Source organism: Mastigoproctus giganteus, chromosome 9, assembly GCF_048544385.1.
Source record: "Mastigoproctus giganteus isolate SK-2022 chromosome 9, ASM4854438v1, whole genome shotgun sequence".
In the NCBI taxonomy this organism is placed as follows: domain Eukaryota; kingdom Metazoa; phylum Arthropoda; class Arachnida; order Uropygi; family Thelyphonidae; genus Mastigoproctus; species Mastigoproctus giganteus.
In genome coordinates this window covers 131,057,615-131,084,829 of record NC_143583.1, presented here as the reverse complement: position 1 = coordinate 131,084,829, position 27,215 = coordinate 131,057,615, and the positions used below count along the sequence as shown (strand labels likewise).

General features: G+C 35.0%; 1 protein-coding gene across 6 annotated transcripts in view; it reads left to right on the top strand.

Annotated features, from left to right (window-relative positions):
- Positions 1-27,215, top strand: part of LOC150080735 (uncharacterized) — an 856,799-nt gene that overhangs the window by 640,461 nt on the left and 189,123 nt on the right. For all 6 annotated transcript variants that reach the window (XR_016547438.1, XR_016547439.1, XM_090382087.1 and 3 more), the window contains 2 exons: positions 15,212-15,263; positions 25,483-25,596. Coding sequence is in view for 4 of the 6 variants with exons in the window: in XM_090382087.1 (XP_090238213.1) it covers positions 15,212-15,263; positions 25,483-25,596 (166 nt within the window). In the remaining 2 variants the exon portion in view is untranslated. The remainder of the gene's footprint in view (positions 1-15,211; positions 15,264-25,482; positions 25,597-27,215) is intronic.

Sequence of the window (27,215 nt, the reverse complement as noted above, 5' to 3'; positions counted from 1 at the left end):
TCCAGCCACTGCAATTTGCAGAATTTAAGTCTTTCTTGGTAAGAGGATCCCTTTGTTCCCCTCACCAATCTTGTTGCCCTTCTCTGTACATGCTCAAGCAACTCTACATCCTTTCTAAAATGAGGCCTCCAGACCTGTATGCAGTACTCAAGGTTTGTCCTGACCATTGCCTTATACAAAGGGATAATCACCTCATTTTCCCTACTAGCAAAATTCCTGTATATCATTGACTGACAATACCCCATGACCTGCTCTGGCAGCCTGTCTGCATTGCTCAGAAAATTTCATATCTGACTGCAAAATTACCCCCAAATCTTTTTCATTTTCTACCATCTTCTCAGCCCATCTGCTCAAATTTTCTAGATCCTGATGCAGTAGGACATTGCCATTACTGTCATTAACAATCCTGCCAACCTTCGTATCATCTGCAAACTTCGACATTAAGCCTGATATACCTTCATCAACGTTATTGATAAATATAAAAACATAGAAACCTGTATCAGACCTCTAATGAAAAAACACATTAATGCAAATTTTCGTTCATGCAAATATGCATATTATAAGAGGAAATTGCAGTTGCAAAGAGATATAAATGAAGCTACAATATGCAGAGGGAGTCATTTGCTTCTGACTTGTTACAAAATAAGCTCAGAAAATTTAAATTTGGAGAGGTGGTAGGATGCTATATAGTAGGACTTGTGAGAATTTGGAGTTTCCCAACATTCTTAAGACCCCCTTTCTGGACCATAATACATAAATGGAAGGCAGTTATCTGTGTCTCACCAGGGAATCTGTGTATTTTGAAAACAAGAGGTCTCCTTAAATTTGCATGTATTGTCTTAAAAAACCACACCTAAAGTTGTGTTGCCAGTGCATCTCCCAAGGGTTTTGAAAATCTACAGGTGCAATTGTCAGTGTATATGTTGATTATGCAGGGCATTGCATCCATATGGGTTTCATTGAATAGCTGCCACCTACAAACTTTTCATTATGAAAGTGAATACACATTGACAGGTGCAGTGGTGTCGTGCTCAAAGGTACTAGCTTCTGGTATAGTGGCAAAAGGATTATCTCAGGTCAGTGAATATTAATTTATGCTGCTTTCATTAGTTGTAAGAATTTGGGTGTGGTTCCAACCCAGAGAATGTTTTGAAAAGGACTGCAACATTCAGACTGTGAATGGTAGTGGCAGTCTGATGATAATGATGATATGGGTTGCTTTTTTGATATGACATTAGCTCAGCTGTTTTTGGGATGATATTTTGAAGAAGGAGCAGTATTATAACATCCTCAATAATGCTGCTTTTTTTAATGCTGTGATGCAATTTTATGTTTGAGGATCTTATATCTTTCAACAGGGTAATGCTCCCTGTCACAAAACTCAGTTGCAATGGCTTAGTTTGGGAAAATGATGTAACACTAATGCTTTCCCACTCAAAGTCCCAATCTGAGTCCAGTTCAACCACTGTAAGATAAATTGGAATCGTGTGAGGGCTGATCCAGGGAGGTCAGTATCACTTTCCCAGTTAAAGAACTTTCTGCTCACCGAGTGAAGAAAGATTTCCTTTGACATATATCATGAATTGGTGGAAGGTGTTCCTTGAAAACTAGGCAGGTATTATAGGTGAGGAGGCCCAACACCAGTGATTCTCAAACTGGTGTCCATTGTGCATTTTGAGGTGCCCATCAAGGAATCCCAGCCTCTGATTTGGCAAAGTGGACACATGCACTGTTTTAGTACAATCTATGCTATTAATTAATTAATACAGAAAAACATATTTTTAAATGTTACTGTTACTGTTTTCAGAATTTTATTTCTAAATATATTCATTTTCATGTATTTTTATGATTGTGCCACCTCTCATTCACAGAATATAGAAAAAGACATTTGAAAACTTCTGTTCTACATCATAATAAAATCTGATCTGTAAACTGTTGTAATTGTATTTTCTCCTGGTGTTCCAGTAAATTTATGTAAAAGAGCACATAAGTTGAATGTTTGATTATTAATCTTATTATTTGATTAGTTGAGAAACTGATCTTGAGAAAAATAAACTGTCTTTGAGAAAATGGTTTGACAATACCAGTCATTTGTACTTCATTTCCAACTACAACTAAATAACAGTAATTGGCAGGTAGGCAGTTATTATAATAATCAGTGTGCAATTTACATACAGGTGTGGGGGAGGAATAGTGAAACCTGGTAAGGGTAATAAGAAAAATGTTGAAGAATAGTGCTAAAAATTGGTAAAGGTTAAAGTGTTTTAATAAGGAAGAAAATTAATAAAATATTATGAAAATAAATTGGGGGAAAAAAATTAAAATTAGACTATACTATATCAGTGGCAGGAATTAAAATTTGCTGTAATCCGAAGGAAAAAAATTATATATAAATTAAGAAAAAGAAACTTGGAATTTAATATGGAAAAAATTGGGCTTAAACCTGGATACTTATAGCAAAGAATACCCACAGTATGATCAGTAAAATGAAGAATACATACAGTATAGTATTGATTATCCAAAATAATGAATGCCACATTGTTTCTGGAAAAACAGTTTTTTTCAGTTTATCAAAAAATAAAAATATTTTAAAAAGTTCACATGGGTGTACTGCATTTTCAGTTTATATATATATTTTTTATTTAGTCATAATCCCTTTATAATAGTTATGCATTTATATTATTTCACACATAATTCTACAATTACAAACTATAAGGCCATTGTATATGGGCACAGTATTTGGCACAGTTTTTTAGCTGTATATTATTGCTATTACATAAAATATTGATTTTTCTTTGTTTGGAAGCTATCTAACCTTTAACTTAGTGACTAAGTCCTGGAGGCTTATCAACAACAGAATGATTGAATCACATTCTTCTTGTATTTCCAACCATTTCAGTCCTGTTTCAAAAGATGAAAATGTTTCACTGTATGTAGGACCAGTTTCTTCCTTATATGATTTATCTGGTTCCTGTTCCTCTTCACTAATATGTAGTACAATTTCACCATCAGTTAAAACTTGATAACCTGGACCTTGGACATCAGAAGAATGGCAGTTGTTCACATCCATGAACCATTCCAAAAATTTCTAAAATTGTGTTAAAGGCAGCTTGGGAACTAGGTGGATCTTTAAGCCACTGTTTTTGCCAGGCTTGCATCAGCTGACATTTTCTGAACACACACACACACACACACACACACACACACACACACACACACACACACACACACACACACACACACACACACACACACACACACACACACACACACACATGCACTGCCCTGCCATTAATATTCAGACACTTCTCTGTTGATAGTTGGTCATATCTTACCCACTCACTACCTATCAGGCACAACTATAAATACGCTTGTAGGCTTTTGAGAAGACAGCAATGTGGTTGTGAATGCAAGATACTGTGATCAACAGAATTAACAGACATCCAGCATGGAATGCTAATAGGATGCCACATAAGCAATTGGTCTGTATGTGACATTTGAATAACACTGAAGATCCCTAGGTTGATGTGATCTTCAAGTGGAAGAGGACTAGTGCTGAAACTGTCATGAAAAACCTCCAAAGCTGACAGAACATTACAAGAGAGTCCTGCAAAGAATTGTCTACTTGGAATGCAGGTTGACGTTGTCACAGCGCGCGCGCGCGCGCGCACACACACACACACACACACACACACACACACACACACACACACACACACACACACACACACACACACACACACACACACACACACACACACACACACGTCAGCACCAATACATCATGATATGGACACATCATGATATGGGCTACCATGGTTGTGTAGCCATCCACAGTCCACAAATCACCCAACTAATGCCATATGCCATCTAGTTGGTGTAAGGCCTGCTGCTCTTGGACTATAGACCAGTGGGAACGTGTTCTTTGGAGTGAAAATTCACATTACGTGGTCCACCAGTATGATAGCAGTGCCTGGGAGTAGTGGATGCCCAGAGAAAGCTACCTGCCAGACTGTATCATCCTAACATTGAAGTTGGGCAGAAGCAGTGTTGGTCTTGTGGGGAGTGGAACTGTTTTTGTGGTTAATCATTGGTTGTTTTGGGCAAAACCCTGAATGCTGAGGTCTATTTAGATATCCTGGCAATAATGTGTTACCTATGTTGTGGCAGCACATTGGGAAAGGCCCATACCTGTATCGGCAGGAAAACCTTTCGTGTGTAAAGAGTGTTCCACCAAGACTAGAGGCCATCATAAAGATAAAAAAGGTTTTGGCACATATCATTAGTTTTCCTGTAAATAAAGATTACTTGGGGGTATCTGGATATTAGGGTAGTGCATATTGTATTTTCAGGCATAGCATTTCTTTTTATTTGAAGGGGAAACACACACACACACACACACACACACACACACACACACACACACACACACACACACACACACACACACACACACACACACACACACACACACACAGTTATAATTGTTTTGTTAGGGAAAGTTTTTATTTTGGTTTTTATAAAAAGTTGTCTTTTATAATTGTAGTGTTAGGCTTGGCTTTTATTTGTTTTTTTTTTTTTTTCATAAAGCATATTTTATTTAAAATACTTTTATTCAAAAATTTTCATTTAAATAATTATTTTATATTTGTATTGCTATGTATATTTTCTTTTGGTTTTCATTTATAATTATATTAATGGGTATTACTTGATTTTGTAAAAAAATTACAAATGCTTGTTTATGGTTTCCCCTATTTGCTTCCATTTCTTTTTTAACTTTAATGGTTTTTCTCAATATTTTCAAATTCCTATTTGTTGTATTTTCTTCATTACCTATTTATCAGCAATTTAGTAATTAATACTAAATTGCTGATAAATTATTACCTTTTCTTACTAAGGCCACTTAGTATATCGTTAGGTCATGGAAAATATTGATCAGAAACAGATAGCTATTGCTGATTGTTATTTGGATGTTCAAAATTTTCAAAAATGTTTTTTTTTCAATATGAATATTCAAAAAAATATATTTAAACATGTATTCCTTCTACATTTTGTCCACTGGAGGTCGCTAATGTCATCATCCTTATATAGGAAAACCTTGTCCTTATATATACACCCGATCCATCATTTCACCTATATGTTTCTTTTGACTCCTGGTCCCATCGTGTGGTAATTGTTCATTATGTTAGGTAAGTTATTTAACAATTTTTCTGTACTTTTTCCTTTATTTTCTCTGTCCATTGTATTTTCATGATGTATATTTCAATCAAAAATACTCACATGTTGCTGAGTTATTTATTACTGTTATTTTAAAGGTCACAGTCATTCTACCGAGTCAGCCATTTTCATGAGATAAAAGAACTACAGCAGTGCCACCTGCTTGTTCAGTGGGATTAGAAATTCGGCATAAATTGCATAAAATTATTAAATTGCCACATCACCATTGTATAAGAGTATTGTATACCACTTCTATATAGCTGTGTGAGGCTTGGCAGATTGGCAGCTTAAATCCCTAGCCCGGATATGTGGCGAGGGTTGACGTCAGGAAGGGCATCCAGTCATAAAAACTATGCCAAAACAAAAGGTGATTGATGGAAAGTAGATGTGTCAGGGCTACCGAACAAAGGACGAGTCCGGTTAAAGAAGTTAGTTCAGCTAGAGATGAAGAAGGAGTTGAAAAGTGTTAGAATAGGAACATTGAACATTGGGACGATGAATGGAAAGAGCAGAGAGATTGTGGATTTGATGCAAAGAAGAAGAGTGAAGATCCTATGCCTACAAGAGACTAGGTGGAGAAGAAATAAAGCAAAAGAGATGCCGACCCCATATGTACATGGGAAGAAGGCAAGGACAAAATTAGAAGAAGTTATTTCAATCATGTGTTTCTTTTTTGACTCCAGACTCTGTCTTATGATAATAGTTCTTTATGTTAATTAAGTTCTCTAGCTGTTTTGTGTACATTTTTCTCTTGTTGTTCCTCCATCATTTTAACAGTAAAATACATGTGTGCTTTATATTGACTATTGATGATCATGCTCAGGTAGCTGATAAACTGAATGAGTATTTTGTCTCTACATTTACACATGAAGAATTATTCAATGAGGGGAATGCCAGAAATTTATCAAACTCTAACAGGGAGCTAAGTGATTTTGTAATAACTGAGAGCAAAGTGGAGAAGAAATTGTTGACGTTGAACATAAGGAAGGCACCTGGGGTGGATGGGATCTATCTAGATATATTAAAGGAAGCAACAAATTAAATAAGCAAAGCCCTTAGCCATAATTATGAGAACTTCCTTGGACTAATGGGAGGTCCCCATCGACTGCAGGTGTGCAAATGTATCATCAATTCACAAAGGGCAACACAAGTAATTATAGACCTGTTAGTTTAACTTGTGTTCTGGGCAAAATAATGGAGTCACTGGTTAAAGAAGCATTGCACGATCGTCTAGACAAGCCGGCAGTAACAGTTAAGACAGCATGGGATTGTTAAAGGGAAGTCTTGTCTGACCAATTTGATTGGATACTATGATGTGGTCACAAAGGAACTGAATGTCAAAAATCATTTTGATATCATACACTTGGATTTCAGGAAAGCTTTTGATACTATTACACATGGAAGACAAGCTGTACAAATTGAAGAGGTATGGCATTATGGGTAAGCTTATTGTATTTTAATACAATACGCTGAACCCTCCCACTCAACCATCCCTTTATCCATTGTATTCTGCAATGGATAAAGGGATGGTTGAGTGGAAGACAACAGAGAGTGGTAATCAATGGATACTGCTCTTCATGGATAAATGTTATTAGTGGAGTTCCCCAGGGTTTGGTGACCAATTTGATTGGATACTATGATGTGGTCACAAAAAAACTGGGTGCCTCCGTAGCCAGGTGGAAAGGAGCAGCAGTGCATAGCACACGCTTCTTGATTAGACCGGGGTTCGAGCCCGTCACCACCAAATACGGAGGATGCGGAAAGGTCAGGGAATGACCACCACATATAAAGAAATAAATAAATAAATCTTTATTGTGAAGTAGAGTTACAGCACAATATCCCATCACGGCGACGAGCGCCAGGGGTTCACATCTAGATAAGATAAGTATGGCATACAAATACAAAAGGCTACAAAATACAGCGAACATACAAAAAGGCTACAAAATACCAATTACAAATGCAACAGAAATACAAATACAGCATAAAAACACAGAGCTAGACAAAAATACAGAAATAAATACATAAGAAATACAAATAAATAAATATCAAGGTTCAAGGGCTTTGATAAAGTTGTGTATCCCGGTATGATATTGTGTATGATAAAGTTGTATATCCCGGAGCAATATGGCCTTAGTTGCTAATGCTCCTAAAAACCAAATAACTAACTAACTAATAAAAAAACTTAATGTCAAAAATAATTTTGATATCGTATACTTGGATTTCAGGAAACATATTGATACTGTTGCACCTGGAAGACTGCTGTACAAATTGGAGAGGTATGGAATTAAGGGTAAGTTGCTATAATGGATAAAGGGATGGTTGAGTGGGAGATGAGAGAGTGGTAATCAATGGACACTGCTCTTCATGGACAAATGTTATTAGTGGAGTTTCCCGGGGTTTGGTACTGGGCTCGTTGTTTTGTGTATTCATTAATGAATTGATGAAGGTATATCAGGATTAATGTCGAAGTTTTCAGATGATACAAAGGTTGGCAGGGTTGTTAACAACAGTAAAGACAGCATGCTATGACAACTGGATCTAGATAAGTTGGGCAAATGGGCTGGGAAGTGGCAACTGAAGTTTAACATTGACAAATGCAAAGTACTGCATATGGGTAACAATAACCCAAGAGAAATTTAACAACTGTGTGGTACTACACTGAGGGAAGTGAAAAGTGAAAAAGACCTGGGGGTAATTGTGCAGTCAAATACGAAGTTCGCTGACCAGTGCAGACGGGCTGCCAGGGCAGGCCATGGAGTCTTCTCAATGATATATTGGAATTTTGCTAGCTGAGACAGGGAGGTGATTATCCCGTTGTACAAGGCAATGGTCAATCCACACCTAGAGTACTGTGCACAGGTCTGGAGGCCTCATTTTAGGAAGGATGTAGAGTTGCTAGAACGAGTACAAAGAAGGGCAACAAGATTGGTGAGGAGGAACAAAGGGGTGCTCTTACCAAGAAAGGCTTAAGTTCTGCAAATTGCAGCACTTGGAGAGTATGCATCTGCGAAGTGATCTGATTGTGGTGTTTAAGGTCTTGAATGGGATGAGCAAGCTGAATGCTGATAGGATTCTTCCTCTTGCTCAGATTAAGAATGTGAGGGGGCATAAGATTCAAATTGAGGAAAGACAGTTGTAGAATAGATGTGCAGAAATTTGCCTTTTCTAGCGGGTGGTTGATTCGTGGAACAGCCTTCCATCTTTTGTTGTGGAAGTTGATAGCCTAAATAAATTTAAGGCTGAGCTGGAGGGGTGATATAGGAGTGTTTTTTTTGGCTGATGCTACATAAGCTTGCTTTCTTGCATCATATGCCTCTACTAGTGCTAATGTTAATAACCTCTCTTATACCCATCATGTTGCTTACATCAAAATAATTTTTCTACTCTAAATTTAAATCCTTAATTCACTTTTTTTAATAGTGCTGTGTTGAGGCACGTACTTTGTTAGAAACAGAGGACATTATATTGTTGTTTTTTTGTGCAATTCTGGTAGTTGACACATGAGAATACACCAGGATTATATGATATGTATCAATATATTTATATATATATATGTATAAATTTTTATTTTATATATAAAATGTAATTTCTTTTTATTTTTTTTTTTTGCTTTTTACTTTTTTCAGTATCTATATTTTTGACTTTTTCTGTATCTATACTTCCTCACCCCTTTGGTTATCTCTTCTTTCCCTTTTGTCTTCATCCTTTTAATTTTCTTTTTCTTCAACTTTCATTATTACATAACACACACACACACACACACACACACACACACACACACACACACACACACACACACACACACACACACACACACACACACACACACACAGTTTTATTTGTTTGTTTTTATTTTATTTGATTTTTGCTATGACATTATCATTTAAACATAATTTTTCTTTGAGTGATACAATAAATAAGAACAGTTACTTACATTTCACTTTACATAATTTGTATTAATTCAAAGAAATAAAAAAAATTCCTGAGTTACCCTGAGAGAGAGAGAGAGAGAGAGAGAGAGAGAGAGAGAGAGAGGGAGGAATCACCAAGAAAGAGAAGAATGATGATATCCAGCTCAGGACCCTGGGTGTGCCAATCCCATACTCACCAAATGTGAGCCCCTAGGGTTAGTTAAATAACAGTAATCCGAGTAAAAAAAAAAACTGCAGCTATTATCAACCCATTGCAGGATGGTAGTCTTCTCAACGATTCATGTTGAGGGAAATGGACTATAATCTGCCATGCTGGTCCAGTGCGGGTTGGCAGCTCAACCGTATTTAGCAGTCAGGGGATTGAACCCCGCCCTACTCAAGGAGCGTGTGCTACTGCACTCCCGCTCCTGACCACTTGGCTACGGAGGCCTTTAGTCAGAGTATGCTACTTCAACACCATCTAGAAAAATTAAGTGGTAGTTGAAGTTTAATATTGACAAATTCAAGGTACTTCATATGGGTAGCAGTAATCCCAGAATAACATACCAACTGTGTGTTACCACACTGAAATCAGTGAAGAACGAAAAAGACTTTGAATAATCATGTATAATTTTGCAGCCAGATATGAATTTCTCGAAAGATTGCAGACTGGCTGCTAGGAGAAATCATGGGGTTTTGTCAATGATATAACAACAATTTTGCCAGCAGTAATAAGGAGGTGGTTGTCTGGTTGTATAAGGTAATGGTAAGGGCACATCTTGAGTATCACATACAGCTCTAGAAGACTCATTTTAGGATGGATTTGTCTCCTTTGGAATAGGTGCAGGAAAGAGCAACTAGATTAGACTAATCTTGACTTGATTTTCAACTAGGGATCTTTTTTTATCCTCTCAAACCATTTCTGTTATCTTCATGCTGTTACTTGCCTGTTAATCTTGACTTGATTTTCAACCAATCAGGATCTATTTACCAGAGTATGTGTATGATCTTTCTTTAGTTATTGATATTAATTAGTGGGTCTGTCATTACTTACTTCCTGTAAGCACTTTTTTCTTAATTTAATTTGTTCCTTTTCCTTAACTTAATAATATTTATTCATATAATTGTACATTCAATTTTATTTTATATCATGAATTAGAATTTAAATTGTACGTTTATAATTGTTTCCACACTCTGTTTTAACCAATTTCTGTACTACTGTTTAATTAACTGGGATATTTCATTGCAATTTTATTACTTTTTCTCTGAATTTATATCATGCTGTTTTACTTAACTTTATCTCTGTCATGAGAGAAACAGTACTCCAAGTAGTTCCAAAATATCAACTCTGTATTCAAACTTGATTTAGTTTAGGGCCATGCTTTGGGTGCACTTTATTTCCACTTTAAGGTGCAGTAAACTTAATTAGCCAAAAAATTAAGTGAGTTAGTGTACTTCATTTATTTATTTATTATATTGCTTAGTCTCACTTATGTTTTCCATACATATTATGACTTGTAACTTGTTCTGTTATAAATATAGCTTCTTTTAGATTACTTTATATTAAAAAATCAATTACAAAATGATTAAAAAATATAAGAAATGTTGATGTTTACAGATTTTTTAATAAGGCACTGATATTGGTAGGCTGTTTTTTGAACAACTCACTCACCAAAGAAACAGAGGCAGCATGCACCTTGTTTGATTAGACTGTATATATCCTGCAGTTATAATTAAAGAAATGTTACTTATTAGAATTAAATACCATCAAGGCTGTTGTCCATTCTGTTCTACTGTCTAAAATCATCCTATGTTAATCAGTTACCTGATATGCTTGTATATGGTATGGGTAGATGCACTGATTGAAAATTAATTTTCTCATATGTGGTGCATATAACACACATTTTGATGTTTTGGCTTTGTTTTCTTTGCAAATATTTGCTAATCTTTCATAGGGTTATGTGAAAAGTTAGTTGTCCTTTCTTGAATTATTGTACGTACATCATTGTTAAAGTGGTACAGATGACAAGGATAGACAAAGTATGTGGAGCTAGTGAGAAATTTATACCTAATAAAGCTATCTATAACATCAATAAGGCCTGGAATGAAGTCTCTCTGTCTGTATTGAATGCTGGTGATAGCAACTGTACCAAGAAGTCATACTGGACTCCCATTGTTTTAAAGATGAGCTGTTCGGTGGAAGTCAGTATGGATGACATACTGACTTCCTTGGCTTAAAGAATAACTGTACAACTGAGACTTCATTCTGTGTAGCAATATACACCTGATCCATCATTTAGAGAATTCTCTAAAGACGAGCCTTGAATAATGCTCATCTTTAGAGAATTAAGAAACTGAATACTGCTCATACTTCAGAGAATCTGATAATCTTGTGGATGTATCAGCTATATTTCCTTCCTTCACAGAAAGTATTTCATTACCTCTTGAATAAAGCACACTTACAGCCAAACTAAATACAGTTCATCTTGCTTTGGTTAAAATATGCAACTTTTCCTTATGACCTTCTGTAATTTATATAAATTACTTCAGTGCAACATTCATTATTAAAAATGATCTCTATTTTTCTCATCCAATATGGAAATCCAGTCTGACCTTTATCATCATCAAAGCACAATAAGGAAATAAGTTTCTGCTGGATACTAGCCACTCTGCTATTTTGGGAAATGTAAGAGCAAAATCATGCAGCTGGAAGACCAGTTGATTTGCCCCAGTCTTTTTCTTTTATAATTCCTTACATGGCTTTTAAAAGCTTCATTCACAAAGCATGTAATCTTGAATGGAGCTAGTGTGGAGAGAACAAGCCAGTAACAAACTGTACAGAGCAAAAATAAACCACAAATATGGACACTGACTCCTGATGATAGGAAGTAATTCTAGCACAATTGCATATTAGCCCTCACTTATGAAGCTATATGTCCCTCACTTATGAAGCTATGGCCAATGTTTTTACCACTATGAATCTTAATTTGGCTCCTACCAGCCAGCAGTTGTAGCCTTAAAAAAGTTAGGGCTGGGGGAATCAGGTGTTAATGAATGAAAAGGAATGCATACAGGGGTGGCCTATCCATATTCCAGGAGAAAAAATCAAGTTTAAAAGAATGACATGAAAAAAGAATAAAAAATATATACAAACGAAATAAAGATAGCATTATTTAAATTCTGGTGTGTGTACAGAGGGAATATGGCTTTATCCATTTCTCTACATTTATTAATATTTCAAATTGTTTATTTATTGTAAGAATAAATAATAATATTTTAACAATTCTCTTTTAATTTGTAATATAGAGTAAAGGTGACCCACTAAAAGTAATTCTGATAAACAATAACTCAGCTTCTCAGCAAAATCTATCCCAGTTTACAAAAAACCTCAGCTTACAGAAAGTATTCCAGTTTACTAAAAACCTCAACTTACAGAAAGTATTCCAGTTTACTAAAAACCTCAACTTACAGAAAGTATTCCAGTTTACTAAAAACCTCTGCCCCTCGAGGTTTGGGTTTGGTGGAGGGGATCAGATGAAGAAAATGTTCATTGGGGCAAAGATTTGACATGAGCATTTTCTTGTCAAACTGTTAAGTTTTTTAAATTTTATATCACTTTTTTTGTGTCATAAATGTGCCATAGTTTTGAGTCAGCTTATTAAATTGTGTCATATGTTTTATCAACATTATTTTTTTATCATATTTTATCAATAAGTGACTTAAATAACTTACTCTACTTTGAATAATCATACTACTTCAATATCTCTTCTGTTTATAGGCAATAATGGTCAGGCAATAATGCTCTGAATTTTGGATAAAAAAATTACATTATTCATATATTGCAATCAGTGCCGTCATGGTATTGGTAGACATCCAGGGAAATGCCTAGGGTGCCATTTGGGTAGAAGTGCTTCACCATTGTGCAGATTATTTAATTTTATGGGTAATCCATATGCCCTACACAAATGCTCGATTTGTCTATTGTGCAAAAATATCTTACGATGGCACTGATTGTAATCTTTCAAATCTTTCAATCAGAGCTTTATTATTTGCAGTACTTTGCGGATATCCTGTGATTAACACAAGGTAAACCATAATAGTTTATGGGCATTACTTTTCAAGCATCAAGTTAAAAAAGGGTTTATCACATGTAATAAAATCTAGTATCCAAGCTAAAATAAAATTTCTCAAAGATTTTTGAATTTTTGAGAAATTCAGGAATAAAAAGTATTTTCTCCATAATTTTATGGCAGATTACTGGTTTCACTAGTAGTTGAAGAACTTTCCCAGGAGGTTTAGCGTAAATTTATTTGAAGGGAAAGCAAACTGAAGTACGCCCAGGAACATTAACAAGTTGATTTGGGAATATACAACTCCTAATAAAATATCCCTTTACAAATATGTTGTTATCCTTATTATAACTGATAACTTAACTGTGGTAAAATCAAAAATAATTTCAGCATTAAGAGTCCTATTTCTCATTCCTACCTTTTGGTCCACTATGTTAATTCCCCCATACCCAGGGGTCCTGTGTTGCCTGCTTGGCCCTAGTTCTGTCATTGTTCATTACTCATGTGAGAAGCTCAGAGACTGAGAGAGAATAGATTTTCCTGAAGCCTAGAGTGTGTCTATAATCTTTTACTTGGTGCCACTTGTGCAGTACTTGACAGATATTAAATACTTAACAGATATTAAGTATTTAATATCTGTTAATACTTAACAGATATTTTCCCTCTGAAAATATCTGTTAAGTATTAATTCTTAATTAATTATTAAAAATCTGAACTTTTTTCTACCTTCCTAAATATAATCAAACTTTTATTTGAGATGTTTTGTAAGAGAAAAAATTATAGTTCACTAGGAATTAAAAATGCAAAGAACTGGTCAGGTTCCGTGCAATTGTTTGCTACTTTTGCTTCTGAGATGTTTTGTAAGAGAAAAAATTATAGTTCACTAGGAATTAAAAATGCAAAGAACTGGTCAGGTTCCGTGCAATTGTTTGCTACTTTTGCTTCAACACACCTGTTTCACTTTCATCATCTTGTAAACAATACATTGCTCACACATGTAGTTTGAAATTGGTGTCTGCTGATGTGTGGTGTCTGGTACAGAAAGTAGTTCCTCTTTAATTTGTTTAAAATTTTTTTTCTTATTATTGTTATGAAATGGTTTCATGCTTTGATTATTATTATTATTTATCTGTTTATTCCTTTATTTGTTTGAAAAAATACATTAATATGTGTGTAAATGTAAGTTTTAAAATTTTCATTCTTATTGGCTCTCTGAACTGAAAATTGGACGTGACTGTTATTTTTGTGTTTTTATTTTATGACTAATTCTGTTTTCATTTTCAGTAGTATGGATATATATACTTTTTGAATAATGTGTAAAAAAAAATAAAAACAGTATTTTTAAATATTTAAATTTTTTATTGAAAATTTAAAAAATACATACAATAGGCATTGAAATCCATTAAAGAAAGAGAAAATACTGGTAAACTCAAAAAAAAGAAAAAAAACTTTTTTCCAGGAACACACACGGTTCTGTGCAACTGTATTTGTAACAAATAATGTTGTGATTGATATCAGGTTAATAGACTTCCTTTTGATATTACATGGGTATTGATTGTTTGAGGGGTTGTTATGCAAATGTTAGACCTGACCATTTTTTGTCAGTTTTCTTTCATTTTCAGTGATGTGTAACAATATTGGTTTTCTGAAATATTCTAACTATTTGTAGATAGTTTTCCTGTGAATTTAGTCTTGCTTGCCCATAAATTTGTCTAGTCTAGTCCATAAACCTAATATGAATCGTAAACATCACTGACTATCAAGACTGGTAACTGTTCTGTCGCCGGTCTTGATATTCAGTGATGGACCATTGCCAGTATTGTGTGCATCTTTTTGATCAGTCTTTTCACCTGTAAAATGGTAAAATGTTGTAGTTTATGAAATTTATTGATAACTAATTATAGGTTATAGAATATTTTACAAAAAATGGTTACATATATATTTGTTAAAAAAAGAATTATAGCCTTACATTTTTCCCCCCCTTTTTTTTTTTTTTTTTTAACTTTCTTCTAGGTCATGTAAACATTCTGTCAAACTAACAGTATGTCAGCCATACACAAGCAATGTGAGTTTTCAGACATTTTCATTGCATTGTACAAAATATTATTTATAAAGCTTAAAATAATCTTAGTTCAGGAGTAATAATATGAATAATTAGCATTAGTAGAGGCATACGATGCAAGAAAGCAAGCTTATGCAGCATCAGCCAAAAAACACCTCCCATTTCACCCCTCCATTCATACCAAATGCCTGTCCTTAATGCTACTACTACTACTACTACTAATAATAATAATAATGTCTCTGTACTCGTTCCAACAGCTCTACATCCCTCTTAAAATGAGGCCTCCAGACCTGTATACAGTACAAGGTGTGGCCTGACCATTGCCTTATACAGGGAGATAATCACCTCCTTACCCCTGCTAGAAAAATTCCTGTATATCATTGACAAGACACCACACCATGAGCTACTCTTGCAGACCATCTGCACTGCTCAGAAAACTTTATATCTGCCTGCACAATTACCCCCAGGTCCTTTTCACTCTTTACCACTGTCACTGTAGTACCACACAGTTGATACTTTACTTTGGGGTTACTGCTTCCCATATGCAGTATTTTACATTTGTCAATGTTAAACTTCAGTTGCCACCTCTCAGCCTATCTGCTCAACTTTTCTAGATCCTGTTGCAGCAGCGTACTGTCATTAGTGTCATTAACAACCCTGCCAACCTTTGTATCATCTGCAAACTTGGACATTAAGCATGATATATCATCATCAGTATCATTGATGAATACAGAAAACAACAATGGACCCAATGCTGAACCCTGGGGGACTCCACTAATAATATTAGTCCACGAAGAGCATTGTCCATTGATTACCACTCTCTGTCTTCTCCCACTCAACCATCCCTTTATCCATAGTAGCAATTTGCTTCCAATTCCACGCTGCTCCAATTTATGCAGCAGTCTTCCATGTGCAACAGTATCAAAAAGCTTTCTAAGATCCAATTATATGATCAGAATTATTCTTTGCATCCAGTTCCTTTGTGACTGCATCATTGTATCCAATAAAATTGGTCAGAAAAGACTTTCCCTTAACAAACCCATGCTGTGTCTGAGCTATAACTGAAGTCTTGTCTAGATGACCTTGCAGTGCTTCTTTAACCAGTGCATCCATTAATTTCCCTGGAACAAAAGTTAAACTAATAGGTCTGTAATACCTGTGTCTCCCCTTGATCCTCCTTTGGATTGGGGTCATATTTGCACATTTCCAGTCCATGGGTACTTCCCTTGAGTCCAAGGAAGCTCTCATAATTATGACTAAGGGTTTGCTTACTTCCTTTGCTACCTCCTTTAATATAACTGGATAGATTCCATCCACCCCAGGTGAATGGAATCTTATGTTTATTTTCAACAATTTCTCTTCCACTTTACTCTCAGTTATTACATGATTATCTAGCTTACTGGCATTCTACTGGCATTCCCCTCCCTGAATAACTCCTCATGTGTGAATGTAGATGCAAAATATTCATTTAGTTTGTTAGCTACCTGAGCAGGATCATCAATAGTTGAAACATCGATATCTGTACTTAGACGATGTTTATGACCTAATTACGAAATACAAGCCTGTTGTTCTTTGTCTACAGGAAACAAACCTGCCCCCTCAAATATCTATAAGCATAAAACATCACATAATGCTTAGAAAAGATTGGAACACCTCTAATGTAACTCATGGAGCAGTAGCATTGCTAGTAAACTTGTGAACTCTTTTCGGACCTATCCCACTGCAAACAACTTTAGAAACAATCGCTGCCTGAGTTCGGTCAGGATAGAAATAACAGTTATGTCTTTATACCTTTCGTCCAATCGTTCATACACTTTAGTTGATTTAGTTACTCAACTACCACCGCCTGTTTTTATCTTGGGTGACTGGAATGGGCATCACCCTTTTTGGGGTTCATTACAACTTGATAAGAGAAATTAATAGAAAAATTGCTTGAAAAGCACAACTTAAATGTTGTTAAACAATGGCAGCCACACATACCTACATCTCTCCTCAAGGTTATCTTCTGTAATTGATCTTTCAGTATGCTCGCAAAACTTGTTTTCCCTTATTGATTGGACAGGTACTGAAAACCTTCGTTAACAGTGACCACTTTCCAGTAATGTGCATACTGTTTGGAGGCCTCAAACTGAAATGAAAACAGTCTGGAAGTTTGACAAAGCTAACTGAAAAATTATCAAAAACTGGCACATTTAGATATTCAGACCTTCGAGACACTCACCATTGACTCTGTGGTAACTTACATCACTCAGAAAATAATAGCAGCTGCAGAAACCTCCATAACCAAATCATCCACGAAAGCCCACTCACACCCAAAATTATGGTGAAATGAAGCCTGTAGCAATGCCAAAAAAGAGAAGAATAAATATTGAAATTTATTTTGTAAACAACCAATCATAGCTAATCTCATACCATTCAAGAAAGCAAGAGCTAGCGCTTGTCATATACAATGAATTAGCAAAAAAGAGACATGGTTCTGATATGCTTCCACTATAAACAGAATCACAGACATCAGAACAGTTTGGACTAAATTTCCAAGAATTAATGAAAAATATCCTCCTATAAGCACTCCAATACTACTTCTAAAAGGGAAAGAAATCTGCAATCCTATTGAAATTGCTAATTCATTAGGTGAAACACTTGAAACACTCTCAGCTGTAACTGCATATGAGCCAACCTTTCAGTTGCAGAAAAATATAATCTGAACTTCAATACTTCATGCAAGCTTCCATATAATGTGCTCCTTACCACGACTAAGTTATGCAGTGCACTCTTAAGATCAAAAAGTAGTGCTTCTGGCCCTGGTGAAATCGATTATGCTGTGTTATATCATTTGAGCGAAGAGTCCCAGTCTGCCTTTCTAAAACTATACAATAGAATCTTTCATGAGAATTACTACCCTACTAGCTAGTGTCATTCCATTGTATTAGCATTCTCAAAACCAGGAAAGGAGCATTCTGATCCAACAAATTACAGACATATTGCTTTAACTAGCTGTATATGAAAAACATTAGAAAAAATAATTAATGCTGGGTTGACATGGTTCCTAGAGACAGAAAACATTCTAAGTTGAAATCAATATGGCTTTCGAAGAAGTAGATTGACACTTGACCTAATAGTCAAAGCAAAAGGAAACATTCAGAATGCATTTCTTGGGAATGAACACTTACTGACGATATGTCTTGACATCAAAAAAGCTATTGACACAACCAGGCAATATGGTATTCTTTACAACCTCTATGAATCTGATCTTTGAGGTCTTCCAAAATTTATCCAGAACTTTTTAAGCAATAGATCCTTTCAGGTATGATTTCACTCTGCTCTCTCCCAAACATTTGTGCAAGAAGAAGGAGTCCACCAGGGTTCTGTGCTTAGTGCCATGGTCTTCTCCATCACGATTAATTCAGTTACCAAATATATTCCTAACACAGTTGAAACATACCTGTATGCTGACAATCTGGCAATTTCATGCCACTCTCAAAACATGCATCTAATTGAAAGACAGCTTCAAGGCACTATTAACAAGCACAAGCTTGTTCAGCGGGCAAAAAATATACAGCAATTCATTTTTGCTGTAAATGGAATTAACATCCTGACCCAGACTTACAACTTGACTATCATCCAATTACTTTTTTAACAGAGTATTAGATTTCTTGGACTAATTCTGGATAAAAAACTAAGTTTTCTGGATCATGTTAAACATATTAGTACAACCTGTCTAAAGAAGCTGAATCTCCTTAAGGCAATTTCTGCTATGTCATGGGGTGCAGATTGGTATGTGATGCTACACCTATACCGGCCATTATGAGTCTCCTGTATATGCCTCAGCCGGAGAAAGTGTATTAAAACACAAAAAAATACTGAAGTCATCTAGACAAGACCAGTTATAGTTCGGACACAGCATGGATTTGTTAAGGGGAAGTCTTGTCTGACAAATTTCATTGGATACAATGATGTGGTCACAAAGGAACTGAGTGCAAAAACTAATTTTTATATCATATACTTGGATCTTAGGAAAGCTTTTGATACTGTTGCACATGGAAGACTACTGTACAAATTGGAGCAGTATGGCATTAAGGGCAAATTGCTGCTGGGAGAAGACAGAGAGTGGTAATCAATGGACACTGCTCTTCGTGGAATAATATTATTAGTGAAGTTCCACAGGGGTCTGTATTGGGCCCATTTCTGTTTTCTATATTTATCAATGATATTGATGAAGGTATATCAGGTTAACATCCAAGTTTGCAGACGACACGAAGGTTGGTAGGGTTGTTAATGAAAGTAAGGATGGTACACTACTGCAACAGGATCTAGAAAAGTTGAGCTGATGGGCTGAAAGGTGGCAACTGAAGTTTAACATTGACAAATGTAAAGTACTCCATATGCTAAGCAGTAACCCCAGAGTAACATACCAACTGTATAGTATTACACTCAGGGTAGTGGAGAATGAAAATGACCTGGGATAATTGTGCAGTCAGATATGAAATTTTCTGAGCACTGCAGATAGTCTGCAAGTGTAGCTCATAGTGTCTTGTCAATGGTATACAGGAATTTTGCAAGCAGGGATAAGGAGGTGATTATCCCCTTGTATAAGGCAATGGTCAGGCCACACCTTGAGTACTGAGAGTCTGAAAGCCTAATTTTAGGAAGAATGTAGAGTTGTTGGAATGAGTACAATGAAGGGCAACAAGATTAGTGAACGGAACAAAGGGTTGCTCTTATGAAGAAAAGCTAAAGTTTTGAAAATTACAGTGTCTGGAGACTAGGCACCTACAATGTGATCTGAATGAGATGTATAAGGCCTTGAATGGTTTGAGTAAGCTGAATGCTGATGGGATTCTTCCTCTTGCCTGAGGGGATATAAATTCAAATTGTATTCATAATTGTAGATTACGGAATAAAGTCAGGTTAATTATGGAATAAAAAAGTCAGGTTAATTTCACCGATTCTGATCCAAGCACATAGTAAGTTGGCAGTAATCTGAGTTTATTCTGTAATTTACAGTTACTTTGCTTAAATTTTATACTGTATTTTCTTTTTGAATTCAAACTTTCATTCGTTTTTCATTTAAAAAGATTTAATTGGCATTATTTTAGATTTTTAACTCTGTTTTAAATTTATATACTTATTTTTATTTATGTTCGAATTTTATTCCTTCCTTTTGGTCTCTGTCGGTTCGGCTAGGATATATATATGTTTCACATGTATACATCCTAACAGAAACAGAGACCCTGCCTATTGTGGTGGCTCCTGCGGCTTTGGCTGCCGACCCTAGGAAGAAGTAGTTAAAGCCCTAGGACCCACTACTTTAGGTACCATCAATATTATTTTTATGTTAATCTAATTTAATTTTAGGTTATCTCTTTTACCTTGGAGGCATTCTCAATTTTTTCCATGGTAATTACAGTTGACAGGTCAGCACCCCTACTCGATATACTGAAAATAAACATTTATCTATATATATATATATATATATATATATATATCACCTTCTTCCCCCACCCAAGGAAAGAATAAGTCAAGTTATCACATCTCATATACAAATTGACTATCATTAAATATTGTTATTGTTAATTCGGCTCTTCAAAAGCAAAAAAAAAAAAAAATAAATAAAAAAAAAATAAAGTGCTATTTGATAATATGATTTAGCATTAGCAGAGGCATATGATGTAAGAAAGCAAGCTTATTATTATTATTAGCTGTATGGTGCAAGAAAGCCTGAGGCTTATGCTGCACCAGCCAAAAAAAATTTCTAAGTTTACCTGAGAGAGAGAGAGCGAGAGCGAGAGCGCGCTCAGGACCCTGGGTGTGCCAAGCCCATACTCACCAGATGTGAGCCTTATACAGCATCAGTCAAGCTCAGACTATGTATACCAGTCATATTATTTTTGAACATTAAAAAAATAATAATAATAATAAAAATAAAATAAAATAAAAAAATAAATAAATAAAAAAATTAGGTTTAGAAAACTTTGTGACCTAATAATTAATAATATAGCCTGTGGACAAAATTTAATTGTTACAAATTATGATTATTGTTCATTCCATAGATTGAAAAAATATATATATATATATTTTTTTTTTCTTTCTTTTTTTCGTAATGGTATTAATCTCCCATTTTGTGAGGCAATCATTACAGATTGTCTCAGTATTTCATTGCAGATATACAAGTAGTGAGCCACTATTTATTTGTATATTATAAATAAATATAACACAATTTATTTGTACTTTCAATTTCTCCTCCAAACAAAATTGTCTGAATTGAGCATTGGATCACCAAGTTTGCTGAACCCAGGATTTCTTAACAACAGGATCTGCTGAATCACTATGAACCCTCTGCAACTCAGTATTGAATATACAACAATTTTTGTAAGAGTAAGAGAAGGAGAAGTGTAGTGCTGTATATTTGTAATGGTGCCCCCTTCCCAATATTGTTATTTCATCACAAAAGGACTTTTATCATTTCCTTAGTTTGAAATATTGATTTATATCAATATTTCTTTCCTGCTTACAATATGTATTAAATACCTATTAATATCAGTAGTGGAAAATGATTCAAATGATCCATCAGCCAAAAAAAAAAAAAAAAACCCACCACTTCTCACATCTTCTCTAATGGTTTCTCTAGGTCTTTCTTAAATGTATTTAACCTACCCCTTTGCACGACACCATATGGAAGTTTGTTCCAACAATAAACTACCCACTGGCTGAAAGCAAATTTCTACACATCTATCCTTCAGGCTTTCTATGCCCTGCCATGATTATTGTCTGAGCAAGAAGAAGGATGAAGGAAAATAGCAGTATTTAGTTTACTCAATCCATTTAAAGCTTTAAACTCCTCAGTCAGATATCCTTGCAAGTGACTAGTTTTCAGATTCCGCAATTTGCAGCATCTGAAGCCTTTCTTGGCACTAATATCATTGCCCTTGTCTGTATCCATTCCAACAGATCCATATCCTTCCTTAAATGCAGCTTCCAGGTCTATACAGTAAGATGTGGCCTAATCATTGGCATATGCAATGGAATGATCACTTCCTTGTGCCTGCTGATAAAATTCTTCCATGTCATTGACAGAACCCCATGAGCTATTCTAGCAGCCTGTCTGCATTGTTCAAAGAATTTCATATCTGACTGACAGTTAATCCCAGGTGTGTTACTTCCATATGCAGTGCCTTGAATTTGTTAGTGTTAAACTTAAATGCTACTTCCCAGATCATCTAATTCTCTAGATCTTGTTGCAGTAACATACCTACCAGATTACTATCATTAACCTTGCTTGAAGCCTGATATGCTTTCATGAGTATCATTAATGAATATTGAAAATAACAGTGGTCCCAGCTCTGAACCTCTAGAGATTTTACTAATAACATTTGTCAAAGAAGAACAGTGCCCACTGATAACCACTCTCTGCCTTCTTCCACTCAGCCAACCATTTATCCATAGCAGTAACCTGCTCCTAATGCTACACTGCTCCAATTTATGTAGCAGTCTTTTATTCAGAAGAGTGTCAAAATCTTTTCTGAAATCTAAGTATATGTTGCCAAAAATTATTTTTTGCATCCAGTTACTTTGTTACTGTATGATGTATCCAGTCAGATTGGTCTGGTCAAACAAGATCTTCATTAAACAAATTGATGCTGTGACTGCTGTATAACTGCATGCCTGTCTATATTGCCCTGCATTACTCCTTTACCATGACTCCATTATATTCTCTACAACAGAATTAAAGCTTACAGGTCAATAATTACTCACTTCACTCTTTGATCTCCCTTTGTGAATTGGGGATACATTCCCAGGTTCCCAGTCCATAGGAATCTCCCCTAAATCCAAGGGTTCTCTGATAATTATGGCTAAAGTTTTTTTGCTTACCGCTTTTGCTCCCTCTCTCAATATAATTATATAGATCTCATCTGATCCAGGTGCCTTTTAGCTTCAGTTTTCTTCCACTTTCCTTTTAGTTATCTCAAAATCATTTAGTTCTCTGTAATTCAGTGTAATTATAGCATCTCCATCCCAAAAAAATTCATGTGTAAACATAGATACAAAACATTCAGTTTATCAGCAACCTGAGTAGGTTCATCAAAAGTTATTCCATTCATATCTAGAGGAGCAGTGTGAGTAATCCTTTTCCTTCCAGTGTTTAGTAAATTAATCACTATAAGAAAAGTAAAGTAATGTAAAAAAGTAAAGGAGTATTTGCTACTTTTCTTTGTATTCTTTTCCAGAGACTTTACATATTATGCCTTGGCTTGCCTAACCCACTTTATGACTTAATTGAAGACTAGTTTTTAAGTACTATAGGTTTCTGTATCTGCTGATAATTTTTGAACATCCCATTCCTTTTTATTCTCTGCCACTGGCCTCATCAGTTTATCTGACATCCATTTAGATCTAATTCTTAAACAGTATCTCTTAGTTTCTATAAAAAGTCTGCTAGCTTCTATAATTACTTCCCTGCATGCTTCCCATTTAGAAATTGTTGTTGATAATATCATCAGTTTGTCTTACTGAATAGATTTTAAAACTCTGAGACCAGCAGGTAGTTGATTGTTGGAAAAAACTCCATGGAAAAGTGGGTAGTTTGAATAAATTAAAGAAAGTCCTATACATATTGCTAAATGGGATTTTTTTTGGCTGATGCTGTATAAATTACTTTCTTGCATCATTTGCCACTACTAATACTAAATATACCATTGTAGTCACTTTTAGGAAAACAGAAACCCCTCCCTTTGCCATTGATTTATATTATTTATAAATCAATGGGGTCAGTTTGATTCAGACAATATTTAAGCAATTTGTGCTTCACTACTCCATCCACAGAGGTGAAACTGTAATAGCTATTTTTGAAGATTTTTCTTTGAATTCTCCCCACTTAAAAATTGCAGGAATGTCTGTTAATTATCACACAATTAGGAAAAATTCATGATTAAATTAAACCTAATTATATGCACATGTTGACTGGCATATGTGATGTGCTGCTATTGATAGCAAACTTCTTTAATGCCGTATGCAGTTAGTAACACTCGTTGGCTTCATGATTGATGCAAAATTTGGAATCACTGTCGCCCATGCCTCACATTTTATGCAGCAAGTGTTCCTGTTATTGGCAGGCTGGTGTCTAATTGCAGTGTTTGTTGAAGCAGGTAGCTTTTAAATTTGCTTTCGCTTGCTGATAGGTTAAAAGGGAATTTTGATTTCAAGACTTAATTATATATATATATATATATATATATATATATATATATATTTTTTTTTTTTTTTTTTTTAATACAGAACATAGCTTTTTCACAGTTGTATTTAGAAAAGATTGAAATAATGTTTGCATCTGATGACTTAACTAATACTTCAAATTCAAATTTTTTTGCTATATTCCTAGCAATAGCATACAAGCAAGTATATGTGCACCTGTTTTTGCTCTTATTAACATTAACCTAGCCCATGTATTTGCTTGTTTCCCAGTAATCTCCAGCCGACTTTTGTAATCTCTGACACCTAGCTTTCCAAGCTGCAGCTTGTCTCAGTAGATGCAGCACAAGAATTGCTTTCACCTTTACGCATGGCTGCCATTAATCTATTAGTCTGCTTTATATCCCCCACCCCCAAACTAGCAGTTTTCCAACACCTAACACTGCCTTAAAAGCATCAACAAATATTCTTGTACCATTTCTATTTAAGTGTATCCCATTACCATAAAAACAGTCGCTCCTGTTAACAAGCACAGACCATGCTGAGAAATATTCCACCCCATGATTCTTGCACAGTTTCTGTAAGGTTGAATTGATTGACAAGGCTTGTGTCATATACTTCCTACTTTGATGTCAGAGTAGAACTGCAGAGGTGATGATAATCAACAAAACTGCAGTTTGGGGGTTATCACCACATTACAAGTAAATAACATCATGCTTTTCTTAAAGAAATGTTATATATTTGTAGTGTTGTGCTGAGGTATTTCATAATGGCGGCTCCACAGAATGATTCATTAACTATTTAGTTTAGTTATTAAACTTAGTTTTTAGGTTTAGTAATGATTAGGTCCAAAAGATCGATAATGCAAAAAATTAATGATTCAATTCGAAATTGACAAAAAATAGAATTCACACAATAAAACATAGCAGGAGTCACATTAGTGATACAAGAAGTTAAGTGACATATTCAAATTGATATATACATTGAATTATTTCTCTTTTATTTTATTTATTTTATTTTTTTTCTTTGTTATTAGACAACCAGAAAGTCTGCCTTACTAACAGAGGCAAAAAAGGCCAAGTTAAAAACAAACCCATCTAGAGTTCGTTTTGCTGAAGGAGTAGTCATCAATGGATCTCCTCTATACTGTGTAAGTGAAGATTATAAGGCAAAAGTTTTTGGTTGTAGTTCTGTTCTTTGCTCTAGGTTAAAAAAAAAAATTTTTTTTTAAATAATAATAATTTAAATTGCTTTCTTTAGTTCACTCTGGATTTTAATAAAAATTTTAATTCAACATGCATGTCATTACCCTTCCATGATTAATATACTAAACAAATAGTAATCATTCATTATTTATATTTTAATAAATTGACAATAAAAAAGTGAGCTCTTTAAAAGTCATCCATAGATGTACTTTTTTTTTGTGCAGTGCTTAAAATGAGAATTTTTCTTTTCTGCTCACACCATATTGTTCATTCATTTCTATAATCAGTGTATGGCAATAGACATAATGTCCAGTGCTTCAGCTATGATCTATATATAACCTATATGCATTGGCACCGGCAGGATATTTTGCAAGGTGGTGCAGCAGCAGTGTGTAGCACACGCTCCTTGATTAGACCGGGGTTCGAGCCTGTCACCACCAAATATGGAGGATGCGGAAAGGTCAGGGAATGACCACCACATATCCCGGAGCAATATGGCCTTAGTTGGTAATGCCCCTAAAAACCAAAAATAACAAAAATAACAATAGCAAGGTGGTGCATGTGGGAATAAATTTTTTGTTCACCAATATTTTTGAATCAGTAAATTAATGAAAATGTTAAAAATTGTGTATTACTTCAAAATCCAAAGGTGGTGCACTTGCACCATGCTGCCGGCTCCCATGCCTATATGATATTTATGAAAATAATGTTTGTTGGATTTTAGTTTATCTGATTTTAATGAAATTTGTGATGCATTTGTGATGCACTAATTTAGCTAGCATACAGCTGGTGCCACCAGCTGTATGCTAGCTAAATTATTGCGCTATTAAAATTAATTAATAATGAAAGTTTTCGGGAGTGTTGCTCAAAAAGAAGTTATATTTTAGATAAAATAAGTGTGAGTGAGTGATAGGTTAAGATTTAGGACCTAAAGGTATTTTTATTTTGCGGGCTGTGAACTTTTTTAAAATGGCTATCATTATTATGTTCAGACATAGGAAAACATAGGAAATTTCAAGGTCATTAAATTTTTAAGGAACTATAATCAGTCACTGGGAATTCTTAGTAGAATAGTTGTGCTACCTTATAGCTTTGATATAGAAGTTTTCAGGATACCAAATTGTATTTAAAAATACTCACGTGTTGCTGAGTTATACATTATTGGTATTTTCAGGGTCACAGTAATTCTACCGAGTCAGCCATTTGGATGTTTTCAGGAGATAAAAGAACTACAGCAGTGCCACCTGCTTGTTCAGTGGTGACTAGAAATTTGGCATAAATTGTGTAAAATTATTAAATTGTGACATCACGAGGAAGCTTCATCACTGAATAAGAGCTACTCCATTTATATAGCTGCGGCAGGTTTAGTAGATCGGCAGCTTAAATCCCAAGCCCGGATAAATGGTGAGGGTTGACGTCAGGAAGGGCATCCGGTTGTAAAAACTGTGCCAAAACCAATAGATGTGTTCCGGTTAAGAAGTTAATCCAACTAGAGGAGAAGAAGGGGATGTAAAGTGTGAATTGGGAACATTGAATGCCGACCCTATATAACGTGGGAAAAGGC